This window comes from Aplidium turbinatum, chromosome 2 (assembly GCF_918807975.1).
Source record: "Aplidium turbinatum chromosome 2, kaAplTurb1.1, whole genome shotgun sequence".
In the NCBI taxonomy this organism is placed as follows: Eukaryota; Metazoa; Chordata; class Ascidiacea; order Aplousobranchia; family Polyclinidae; genus Aplidium; species Aplidium turbinatum.
In genome coordinates, this window is record NC_137473.1 from 43,505,735 (window position 1) to 43,519,647 (window position 13,913).

General features: G+C 37.3%; 1 protein-coding gene across 1 annotated transcript in view; it reads right to left on the reverse strand.

Annotated features, from left to right (window-relative positions):
• Positions 1-3,372, reverse strand: part of LOC145764552 (serine/threonine-protein phosphatase 1 regulatory subunit 10-like) — a 38,050-nt gene extending 34,678 nt beyond the window's left edge. The window contains exon 1 of the mRNA XM_082576174.1: positions 3,240-3,372. Within this exon, the coding sequence (XP_082432300.1) occupies positions 3,240-3,343 (104 nt within the window). The 5' untranslated portion in view covers positions 3,344-3,372. The remainder of the gene's footprint in view (positions 1-3,239) is intronic.
• Positions 3,373-13,913: the final 10,541 nt, after the last annotated feature.

Sequence of the window (13,913 nt, forward strand, 5' to 3'; positions counted from 1 at the left end):
GAGGAAGTGCTCTCCCACCGACCTCTAAATTTGCTTTCTTTGGCATAATTCGTCAAAAATTCTTGAATATGTGACGTAATTCTTTTTTGACTTAACTACTTTGCAGTTGCAGCATTTTTGTGTTAACCATTGTTTTACTCTGAATTTATGATACAACAAGTGTTTCCACATGCACAAAAACATGAATAATACACAAAATAGATCACATTAACAAGCGTTTGGTATGAAATTAAATGCACTAAACTTTAGCGAAAACCGCATAAAAGTACGTTCACAAATCACGATCGCAACGCTTCAGGTGACATTGACAACACATTGCCTAGAAAATGCAAAAGAAATGTTTGTAAAGACTAGAGTCAAGCCGTTGACTTTATTTAGTGGTGCTATTGGTATGTTGGCTTTTACTTGCACTTGTTAGAAGCAGCTTTCTGTGGTGCTCGACTACCTGATAGAGGAGCTGGCGCTGTTGTTCATTTTTTGTAAGGACTTCATTGAAGTCAGTAGCTAATTTGGCTGCCGCTCTGCACAATCATTGACGACTAAGAGATCACACACAACCTTGCATGCTTCTGTGTAATCTTCACAATCACGCCATGTGTTGACAGAAGCAGTTAGACATTCTTTTGACAAATGAAGTTACTTGAAAAGGTTAAGTGAACGCCGTGTTACAAACTGTGCCAAAGAGAGACGTTGAAACTTGACAATTTTGTTTGGGGCAACACAACAAACATCTTCAGGAAATGGATCTTTCTTAAGAGCATTAACGATAGCCTTCTTTACATCATCTGTGATGTTATCACTGAATAAAGGCAGTGCAGCAAGATCCTCACTGATGTACCACAAGTGCAACCTCAACTTTTTTTGTGCCACTTGAGAAATTGCATTGTCAACTTCTTTATATTACTATGTGAGCTGTAGCATTGCTAGGTCCTTTGTAGGGGCAGATATTGATGATGGTAGTTATAAACAGGCAAATTCTCCACAGTGATTCAATCTCTTGTTTGCTCATGTTGAATTGATGGCGAAATCCAAAGATTTTAAGGCAATATATGCTTTTTGCCATTCACCTCGCCCTGTGATAGGAGCCAGGAGCATAAAATTTATTTTCAAAACCCACTTTTGCTCCTAACAATTGAAGAACAAGTTGTGCAAACTCTCTGTCTATAGTCTTCACGAGGTTGCAAATTCACCAAGTGTTGGTGAACATCATCGATAACAATTGTATGACGAGACTGAAGCCAAGCTTTCTCCGGTTTGTTCAAACATCCTGCACCAATGCCATCGCTATCAATGCAGTCGAACTTACTATGAAGTCCCATTGCGCCTTGAAACGGCTGAACAGGTCTATTTCTGGCCCTCTTGAAGGAAAAAAGTTATCAAACACTGCAGAAGCACATACGGTATTTCAAACATATCATGTTGGCATGCAAGATTGCAAAAACCTTCGATTAAATGCCTGCTGCACGAAAGCTCCAGTGTGGATTCCCATATTGCTTGGTGTTATGTCAAAACCAAGTGCAGCTAACTGCTCTGCTACACCTTCCCACTCGTATATGAATTCCACTACTTTTTGGCCCATTAGTGATCCCGTTCCAATAGGCAGATTCGGAATGCCAAGCAGTTTCTCAACATGCATACCAGAAACTACAATGGTCAAAGAGTCGCACTTTGTGCCAGTGGCATTAGTCAAACGTTTACATCGCAATGAGTAACAAGTTGCTTTAAATTTTTGCCGCACTGCAGCTGCAAAGCTTTCAAGTGGTGTGTTCCCGAGCATTCATGACAGAGAAATGTGACATTGTCAATTCATTTATATCAACTCCAGCTGCAGCAAGAGCAGGAGTGACGATCATCATTGCTTGACAACTTGATGTTAGAGCATTAGAGTTCTGACCAGTGCTGCATTAAACAGTGGATTAATTAATCGATAATGCAGGGTTTTGATAATGGCTGTTCCTGCTGGGTTTTCTTTTGTTTTGGTGTTATTTGAAATGGTGGTGCAAACAGTGGGTCACTGGAAGAATCTTTATCATCTTCTGAGGAATTTTCAAATGTGAGAGCAGCAGCAATTGATGGTACTGGATCAATGCGATTTCTGTTGCGCCTCTGTTCATCACCTTTGAGATTTCTATACTTTGCAGCAGCTTGCCGATACATTGGGTCTTCTGTTGTCACCACCATCTGTCCTGCACCACGTTGGTCTATCAAAAATTGGCAGTCTTCTGGTATTGTTGAGCGGCGTTCCCAGTCAGCATATCCAATATCAAATAATGCACTTAAGCTCTGGGTGAAGTCAGCTTCTGAGGTCAACTGGGAAGCTGAATTTCGCCTGTGACCTTTGTGCTTTGATACTCAATCAATCATTTTATTTTTCGTCATTAACGCGTCGGGACGAAAAATATACTAACTACAAAAATCAATATAGACCTACTACCACGTTAATGAACGGGAAAAGGTGGCAAAACCATGAAAAACTCGAATATGCACTTGATGGGTGTGTTTCAGTTTGGCAACAACGCAAGTCTTTGCAGTGATAGCGATATTAGCTTTCACCCACAAGAACATCATTTCATCTGCAACTGTACTGCAAGCAAGTGGCAGTGTAACCTTATTGATCTTCACTCTTCATCTTGTAGTAGAGACGGCGAAGAACACCCGGTACAGGCAGCTGACATGGAAATTATATTCTCGCAACAATTGTTCAATGTTCATGCTATGCAAAGACGATTTGTATCGCTAGCTCCTGTGTTATTTCTCGGCGGACAAATATGACCGATCTAGATGGTACTTCCCACGGACATCACATGCTGTGACGGCGGACATGTCTGCCGTGAACTTCAAGGCCTGTTATGTAAAAGAAAATTCAAAATTTTGCCAAAGAAAGCAAATTTAAAGGTCGGTGGGAGAGCACTTCCTCTTGTCAGATTGACTTCAAATTTTCAGTGTTATTTTTTCATAAATTCTCCTCAAATGAGAGTGTGCGAACAAAAATTTCGATTTTTTTTTTTTGGCCACCCTAACCCTCATGCTATGATAAATTTCAAATGCTGATAAATTAAACACACTGAACTTTTGTGTGCTACGCATAAAGAAGCAGTTGTGTCACGTATCTGAGTACAAAATCACATGTGTTTAATGCATATAGCCGGTAATTCACTAAGATATTCACCCGTAAATTAAGCTATTATATAAGTTTAGTTATTTTACAAACCAACATTGCAAATTAATTATATACTTACGCGACAATTTTCTCCATCTCTTCCACTCCAATTACTCCACCTTTCACATTTAATAGCGGTGAAAGGGCTTTTAGCAAACTCAGCGGATCTACAGAATCATTCATTGTTCTAACAAAACTGCAAACTACCAACAGTGACCTGAAAACATTCAAAGTTAATGGAGATGTCCTTATAACTGAAGCATCAATCAAAACACAATTATGCCTGTAGTAAACTGATCCTGAAAGCTTTCTCAAACATAGTTCAAAGATACTGTTTTTTCGTCATTGTGCGTCAAAACACAACAATTGGCATGAAGATCAAAATATTCTGTCATAGCCTACTTGATGAAACACTATTGACCACGGCCCACCTGTCGCACGGACATGTGAGACTACTTGATGTGAATTGTATGCTCTCTTACATTGTGCAGATATTTTTGTACACTAGTGTTGAATTTATTCCAATAGGGATGTACTGGGGGCAAGATCTTGGCCAAAAGCTGGAAGAATATTCCAGCAAGAGAATTGGGACTTCAGGAATAAACTTGGGTCTAGATTTCAAATTTAGAAACGTATTCTATCCACCATATTCAATATTGCTTTTAAGAGATTGAAGTTTTTTAATGTTTTTCTTTATCCAAATTTTGACCTTACATTTAAAACCAATGTTAGAGGAAACAAGTGTATTCTTGCACTATTACAATGATACAGAAGATTGGATTCGCCCAAGATGATGAATTTGACCATGTCCCACTAAGAGTAATAGACAATTTGATGTGATTGGTAATACTTAATTACGTGATTAGACTTAATCTTTAATAGTTTTAAAATCGGTAGAAACACGGTGGTGAGCTTGCACAAACAACTCCAGCTCTTGGCTGGAGCCACATCACCTTTAGCCCAGAACTGGAGAAGAAAAAACGGCTGAAGTTTGGCTGTTCTTCTTTCCTGTTGTCGCTAAATATCAAGATTTCTGTCGATTAGCCACTGGCTTGTGTCATTGCTAGTGAATTTTTATGGTGACAGTGGTAGCAAGTTTATTTTTCCAGGTTTGTGCTTGTGGGAATGACTATGTGGAAGTACTTGCTGTTGTCCCCAAATTCAAGTAATCAGGTTAAATTTCCATCCCAATTTTTTTTACTGAAAATGTATTGTAATACAGAAATTGTCCAATTTTTTTTAAAGCGACAAATATAAAACAGAAAATGTTGATGAAGTAGCCTCTTTAGTGTGTGCTTAGCTGATGTTGTAAATGAAAGTTGGATAATTTTTGCATCACAGCAAGTGTCTGGTGATAATAATGTGATTAGAATTAAACATCGGCAAACAAAAAGTATCTGCACAAATCAAGGCATGCTCGATAGATAAAATAGAATTTATGTCCGTAGTCTTCCGGTGAGATGTCTTTGCGTCAGGTCGGCCACGATCAATTTTCTCGCAAAAAAAAAATACTTCACCAGGACAAACAGAGTTAGACAGTGCGAGAAAATGCTTAAAAGGAAATTTTATCTGAAAGGCATTTTCTCTGAATAGACACAATAAGATGGTGAAAAGAAATGAAGACAATCCCTGCAAAAAAACAATCAGCCAATTTCACCGGTTTGAAACAAAATCAAAACTTTAAAGATGATGAATCAATCAAGCTTATAAACATATAAATATGTTCTGCCAGCAGACATAACAAAATTAATGACCATGAAGAAATTAATAACCAACGATTCCTACTGAATGAAAAGGAGATAGCAAAGACTACAAGGGGTCTGGGTTTTTTTTTTGCTGAGACTTTTTGGTCATTTGTCCGAAATGACTTGAAAAAATTCGGTCAATTTAATTTTTTTCGGTCATTTTTGGTCAGATATATATAGCTAATTGACTAATAATTTGACCGAATTGACTATATATATTTGTTTCAGACATTTTGTTAAAAAATCGGTCAATGACCAAAAAAAAGAAAACCCCAGCAAGGGGTCATCAGTCACCTTCTATAAATAAACGACAATAACAGATGGAAACTAAGGAAATTAGATGACAAAACACAATGCCAAGGGCACTAATTTGGCTTTTGTACCAGAACCAATACATCAAACAATAAAATTATGCTTTACCTTTGAAGGATTATGTAGGTTTTTACATTGTTCTAGCTGTTAGTTTAATAGAATTCTTGGCAGAAAAGTAGGTAATAATGACCATAAAGTATATATACAGTATTTACTTTTTCAAATTTTGAGTACCGTATTCCATCTGTGGTAGGCCTAATGATTCGAAATGTATTTCATGCATTAACTTTACTACATCTAACTTATAAACTGCCAATTTATTGAAAAGTGGTAATATGTAGGCAGCATAATAATCACTAAACGTAATACCGGTAGTTCTGATTATTCTTTTATGGTGTTTAAGCAGTTGATCTAAGCTTGCAATGGAACCAATATTACAACTAAACGCAGAATATTGACAAAAACCATTGTAAAACAGAAATTTTCCCCAACCCAATCAAAACATGTCAGTAAACAACTTTTAATGCAGCTGGATGCAATGTGCTCATGTACATTAGTCATGCTGTATGCCATTGCTGTGCAACGTTGCATAATGCTATGTCAAATTTGTGTATCTGGGTTACACCGCGGGCCAAACTTGCATTTCTCATTGACTAATATTTTTTTATTTCGGAGTATCTGTGGCACAGACCAGAAACCAAAGCTTGCCTCAAGCAGCATATTTTTGCTTTGAAGGTGGCACCAACACAGAAAGTTACACCTAAGGGAACGTTCAAATATTACGTAACGCTTTTTTTTTGAATTTTTGACCCCCCCCTCCCCCATGTAACGCCAACGTAACGCTTTTTTCAATCCCCCCCTCCCCCATGTAACGCTTTTTCACTACAAATTCAGCACAAAAAACTACCATTCCGTACTCGAAAGCGTTATGTAACGTTTTGCTTGAACCCCCTCCCCCCCGATGTGACGCTAACGTAACGCTTTGCATAAACCCCCCCCTCCCCCTCGAAGGCGTTACGTAATATTTGAACGTTCCCTAATAGTACACAAAACAAGATTTCTACTGGGACTTCATTTTATTTCTTCACTACCGGTACTTACATAAAAATACTAACTATAAATGGAGAGCATTTAAAAAAATTAACATTTCGTATTAAATAAAGTTTTGGTTACACAGAAACTTTTTGAATTATATATATGTGATACGATATGATAATATATGAGTGCAAAAATGGCAAAATCGAAAAAGATGGGTAGATATTGAAATCTGTATCTGATGCAAAGTGAGTGAAAGGGTTAAAGTCAAATATATCAAATTTTTTGATTTAGGCTATATCAATGGTGCAACTATTGCCATCTACTTCACAATGTAGTTTTTAACAACCTGTTTTTGCCTGATGCTGCGAGTTCGCTGTGGTAATAACGAATTGCACTAGCCTTCAGAACACAGTTCCCTAGTCATGTGCTAGAGAATTGTGCAGTGTGCACGCAGGGGCGCCGAAACGATTTTTGACTGGGGAAGCAGGATTATGAAAAAAGGGCACTTTTGTTGCTGTAAGGCCAACTTTTTTTTTAAGTTTTAAGATAAGATATAGCGATAATGCTCATCTATCAGCTCATTATCGAGTAATAATACAAGTGTCCCATATGCAAAGAACAATGGCACAGAAGGGCATCATGCTATGTTACAATGATGTAATCTACTACGATACAGATTTTTGTGTCGTGAATATTATTTTGAGGCAAAAATGTAATTGTAACATTATGATTAGGCCAAAAGCGAATTGCACAAATTGGTATATTGAAAAATGTGCAGTAGCTTACATAACCTTTAAAGGGTACTATTGCTTCCCCATCCACAGAAAAATTGAGGGCAGGAGGGGCATCCGATGCCCCTGTGTGCACATGCTTTTGGAACACACCAGCCTCCATTCAATTGTTTATATGAAGCCATATTATTTCCACAAAAACTTACAAAAAAATATCTTGAAAAGAATTTGACCTTTTAGATGTTTTTTGTAGTCTGTAGAAATTATATGCACATTTTTGAATCACCTTCTCCTTCGAATAAATGCTTTTAGTGCAAATTAAAGACTGTAGACAGTTTGCAAATTTTATAAACTTTCCAAAAAATATATACTTTGTGTGGGTTTAAATCAGGGAGTCGAATCGAACCCGAACCGGATTTTTGTAAACCGGTTTTGGTGCGATTTTGTCTGAACCTTAACCGGTACTGAACCGAAAATTTGAGTTAGCTTAAACCCTAACCAAACCCGAACCGGTTGAAAAAAGCGGTTCACTCCAGCATTATGTCATTGTTCGCATTGTGGTAAGTGAAGTTGTACGTAGCATGTTGTTATCTTGGAGGCCACATTGTACGGATGAATTATAGCCTATTCCGTAACACACGATCCACTATCATCGATGCTTTGGAGAGGAATTTTTTGACCAGTGTTGGATTCCAATAGTAGGCCTAGGCTTAATTTTATCGGACCCAAACCGGAACTTATAAAACCGGTGTTGAGACTATTTTTGTCGAAACCGAACCGTACCACAAATCATTGTTGTTGAACCGGAGCTAAACCGGAACTCTTAAGTTTCTTTAAACCCAAACCGGAACTGAACCAAATTTTGAAACAATCTTTGAACCAGAACCGGACCCGAACCGGAAAAATCAAACGGTTCGACTCCCTGGTTTAAATGTATGATGCATAAGAATGGAAAATGTGAGCCCGCAAAAAAAGAAGTTTCTAAGGAGGTGTGCCCCCGTTTAACATTAAATCACCAAAACAGCGTAATCTTGAAATACAAGATTACTTTTTGTGTATACATATACTTGAAAAAATGCAGTTCTCGATTAAAGTTGCAAAAAAAACAACTATTTTATTTGTTAGCAACCTAGACAAGGTAGTTGGTATTGCCAACTTCTGCTTTCAACTACTCAAGCGCTGGCAAAACAATTTCAGTAATTCAATGATTGCCACTATCACAAATTGTTGTAGGTTGAGTAGGATCGCAACATCACACACAAAGTCAAGGGTTACTTTTTGACCACCTTAGTCGTGCAACTTATTCCAGACTGAAAATCTAGGGAAAATTTGAACTGTCATGCAGTTATCTTCATCAAGGGTTTCCAGACCATCCAGCTCATGTGGAGATTGGCACAAACGGTTGTCTTGATTTGTCGTTGGATTTCTGCCTTTGTGAAGCAAGTAAAATGTCTTCAAGTTACATCAAACAAAGAGCAGACTGGCAGCTTACATGTTTAGATTGTTGAAAGGATGGGAAGATATTTCTTTGGGGTGTGAGGGGCACATCCACAAGAGTTAATGGTGGCTTAAGGATTACTACTAATTACTTCGCACAGCAAGAGTCAGTGGTAAGTCCGCATATTTTAAAGTGTTCTTGATTTAGAGGATCACACAAAAAAAGGTGATGTTAGATAACACCTATCTCTGTTGGCCACCCAGACAACAAATTTCAACATATGAGGTACAGGTAGCCTATCGTATTCAAACAGAATTCTGTACCTACTCTATTGGGAACGTTCAAATATTACGTAGCGCCTTCGAGGGGGAGGGGGGGTTTATGCAAAGCGTTACGTTAGCGTCACATCGGGGGGGAGGGGTTCAAGCAAAACGTTACGTAACGCTTTCGAGTACGGAATGGTAGTTTTTTGTGCTGAATTCGTAGTGAAAAAGCATTACATGGGGGAGGGGGGGATTGAAAAAAGCGTTACGTTGGCGTTACATGGGGGAGGGGGGGGTCAAAAATTCGGAAAAATAGCGTTACGTAATATTTGAACGTTCCCATTATGGAGGATTGGAGGTAGAACAGTAAAATGTTTGTTCTTTTTCATTAACAAATGCTTTAATTTTTTTTGACCTGCTGTAGTATGGTCAGTAGGGTGCACCATTTGCCCCAAAAATGTTAAAACTTTTGTCATTTCATCCTAACTTTTTTTTACTTGTGAGGTTACCTTAGTAAAAGACTACTTCAAAATTTTGTGTTGTTTGGATAAAGTTTGACCCCCCCAGCCGGCCATTATTTAAGGCCCCCTACAACACTTTTTGATGATTTTTGCCACTAGAGCGCACAGTAGATAATAATCAACTAACAGTTAAGTTTCAGCAGATGCCTCTCTTCTTACTCATTCATTAAAAAAAAAATTGGTCAAAATAGGATGAGAGGGTTCAGAAACATAGGGAATTTTATATAATTTTATGCTTAAGACCGCCTCTAGTGGTGATGCTACATTATCAAATAACTAGCTTGTTTGTTATCCAAATCAAATGAAACTGGTGTCTAACCCCCCATTTTCGAGGGTGGAGATTTCATTTTTGATGCTTGGTTTTAACAGATTTGGTACTGAATGACAAAAACATCATATTTTTTATTTTACACTACTGTATGCAAAAGATGAAATTGTGTTATTACGGAGAGTTGCGTTTTTTTATATTAGCTTACACAAAATGAGATGTTTAATGGAAAACTAAAGCAATGGCTTATTGCAGGGGTCTTTAAACTGGGGTCCGTGGACCCCCAAGGGGTACGCGGACTAGTTTTAGGGGGTCTATGAAGGCAAGTGGAAATCTTAGTGTCAAAACTGAATTGTTGTTTTGTTGTCTTTGCCACATTGTTGTTTTTACAGCTATTTGAACATGGCTGAACAGCTATTTGAGCCAAGGCTGCTATAATTCTTTTTGCAACTACATATTTATGTGAGATGTGAGTCTGGATTTTCATCCTTGGTAACTATCAAAACAAAGAGTCGAAACCGATTGGATGCAAAGGATGACATGCATGTTGCATTGTTGCCCTATCAAAGACGAAGGCACAATTTCATGTTTTTGTTGATGACGAACAGCTGCATTCTTCACATTAAAAAAATTAAATCAAAGATATTGAAAAACAATCTGCATTCGCTATTTCTTAAATTTAATAAAACATAAATTTTGTTACCTCAATCAAAGATAGTTACTACTCTCTTCACCCTAAAAGGAGGATCATCAGAAGGTCCTAATTCAAATAGAAATAAATTTTGTTACCAATTCATTTCAATTTTATTGCGTTATGTCCAATTCATGCTAAACAAAAAAGTTTCTCGGACTAGGCCATAAAGGGGGTCCACGCAAACCAATTTTGTTTTAAGGGGTCCGCGTTAAAAAACGCGTAAGAACCTCTGGTTATTGCAATAAACTAGCCTAATAAATATACAAAAGAATTTGCCTATATCATTGTCACTTCAATTGAGGCAAATTACACTGAGGAACAATTTTGAAACAAATTTTTGTTGACTTTGATTTCACACTTGATTTAGGCTAATTCCGGTGTGCTGATTTCAAAAATGTGGCCATTTTTTTTCTATCACGCCAAGTTTTTGCTCGACAGCATACATCCAAAATATGCAACTTTTCACGACTTTAGCCATATAGCTTTTTTATACGTAATAGGAATGCACAAGCAAATCATATAATAAGTTATATACAAGAAGGGTCAACTGAAATATTACGCAACAAAGGCACACGCATCGATTTAGGTCGATGCTTTTTCCCACATTTTTGGTTGGAGGATGCAATCATCCAACGAAACTAGATTAGAATGGTAAAATTGAAGTTAGTTGCTTTCCACTTTCAACCATGTATGTAGGCCGTTTGTTTGTTAGAATGCTATCATGTCTGCTATACTGCGTCTGCTGTTTCTCGTCGTCAGTGTCTAAATAACCTGGTTTCCTTTTGCCATATATATTTGCGGCAGTTTTACTATTCCTAGCCAAAGAAAAGACGTCAGTGCATCTGTCAAATAAGCCTACTTTGCATATTTTAAAATAAAACTTGGTGATAAAGATAAGTCTTGAGCACCCCACAAGGTATGCAAGCAGTGTATCTAGAGTTTGCGGATGTGGACCAAGGGAACACATGACAAATTGGTATTCGAAACACCTACGCTCGAAGATTTGGATCATGATGAAGGTCTTGTTGATGGCAGGCCTAATGATGAAGATTTTGAAATTGAAGATGATTCAGAACTTGGAGTATTCCATCAGCATGAGTTGAATGATTTGAGACTAGGAAAAAAGCTTCGGAATTTGGCATCCAGACTAAATGAGTAAAATTTACTTGGAAAAGGAGCGAAGGTATCGTACTTTCGATCAAGAGAAAGTGTGTTTTTACCGTACTTTCGAAGTGACAGTGGCTTTGTGTATTGCCATGATGTAAATGGTTTACTAGAGGAGTTGGGAATTCCGATCTACAACTCAACTGAATGGCAAATGTTCATTGACAGCTCAAAGAGGAGCTTAGTACGTCCTTCTCCATAATGTCAATTTATACGGTGCAGTACCAATTGCACATTCAGTTAGTCTTCGTGAAGAATACGGAAACATAAAAAGAGTTATGGAATCGTTGCAATATCACAAGCACAATTGGATCATATGTGTTGACTTTAAAATGGTATGTTTTCTTCTTGGTCAGCAACACAGATACACAAAGTACCCCCGCTATTTGTGTATGTGGAACAGCAAAGCCCAGATCAGATCTGGATGAAGAGGAATTGGCCTCCGAGATCTGACCTTAAACCTGGTGATCCCAATATTCTACATGAGCCCCTTGTTGACAAAGAGAAAATTATTTTCCCACCTCTGCATATAAAGCTCGGCCTAATGAAGCAATTCATTAAAGCATTGTCAACTGAAAGCAACTGTTTCAATCACCTCGTTTTGGCTTTTCCTGGCCTGTCAATGCAAAAAATTAAGGCTGGTGTATTTAATGGTCCACAAATTCGGCAACTATCAAAGATGAACGATTCTGTGGTTCAATGTCAGAATTGAAAGAAAATGCGTGGTTATCATTTAAAAACCTTTTCAAGGGATTTCTTGGGAATACACGGGTAGAAAATTATATTGAAATTGTTCAGAGGCTATTGGAAAGCTACAAAGAACTCGGCTGCAAAATGAGCATCAAGATGCATTTTTTGCATTGCCATCTTGCTAATTTCCTGGAAAACATTGGTGTGGTCAGCGATGAGTAAGGAGAAAGATTCCACCAAGATCTGAAGGTGATGGAGGATATAGTGATATGAGGCATTCCATTATAATTCAACAAATCCAAATAACCACTAAGTCTTCAATTTTGATGACTAAAGCATATGTCATAGTATGTGAAAAATACATCTCGGCAAAAATAAATTTTGAAAATCAGACAAGCGGTTTTCAAGATATCGCGTTTTGAAGTTTTGTGGCTGTCACTAGGTGGCGCTGTTGATGTTCCCAATGTTTTTTGATTTTAGGGTTATATTTGAGGTAGAAAGTTGGTTGAAGTGTCTATTCCACCATTTGTCATGATGCAGAATTCAAAAATGATGTCAATTTTAGTCTACAAGAATTAGCTAAGGAGTTGTGTGGCATTTAAAAAAAATTGGGGGACTAAATGCCAACCCCCAAATTTCCATGTGGGTAACAAGATATCCCAAAATTTTTTTTTGTTCTTTAAAGTTTCTTGCGTATACTTCATGATAATATACTGTTTATTTATGAGACTTTTGTCCTTTTTGCACAATGCTCATAAAAAAATATTATACTATCATGAAGTATATGCAAGAAACTTTCAAGAACAGAATTTTTTTGGGGATATCTCGTTACCCACATGACAATTTGAGGGTTGGCATTTGGTCCCCCAAATTTTTTAAAATGCCCTATAACTCCTTAGCTAATGCTTTTAGACTAAAATTGAGACCATTTTTGAATTCTGCATTATGACAAATGGTGGAATAGACACTTCAACCAACTTTCTACCCCAAATATAACCCTAAAATCGAAAAAGATTGGGAACATCAACAGCACCACCTAGTGACAGCAACAAAATTTCAAAACGCGATATCTCAAAAACTACTTGTCCGATTTTCAAAATATTTTTTTTGCCCAAGTTCAAATTTTGAAAACAACAAAATATATCAAAACCAACACCTTTTGAAACCTAGTGGTTACATATCTTTCTAAAATTTGTTGAATTGTAATGCCTCATAGATGAGTGAATGAGGATGTAGTACCCTATAGTAACTAATTTGTAAAATAAGCATCAAAAATGAATTCTCCACCCTCAAAAATAGAAGGTTAGACACCAGTTTCATTTGATTTGGATAAGAAAGAAGCAAGATATTTGATAATGTATTATCACCACTAGAGGTGCTCTTAAGCATAAGAATGTATAAAGTACCTATATTTCTGCATCCTCTCATCCAATTTTGACCAACTTTTTTTAAAATGATTTAGTAAGGAGAGGCATCTGTTGAAACTCAATTTGTTAGTTGTGTATTTTACACATCGCCCTCTAGTGGTAAAAATCGCCAAAAAGTGTTGTAGGCGGCCATAATGGCCAGCTGGGGGGGTCAAACCTTGTCCGAACAACTCAAACTTTTGGAATAGTTATTTTCTAAGCTAACCTCACAAGTAAAAAAAAGTTAGGCTTTCTTGTAAAAAGTTGGGGCAAATGGTGCACCCTAATGGTCAGTGGTCACTAGATTGAAAGAATTCCAAACTTATTTTGGAATGCTTAAAGACTACAGATTGTAAATGGGAAAATTTATTCCACCAAGTACATACACCTTTCCTTTAGCCTACCGTACCTCTTTTAGAGACCACAATTCCTTTGCTGCACATTTAAACAAATGTTACGAAAGAGCAACATAGCTTGTCTTTT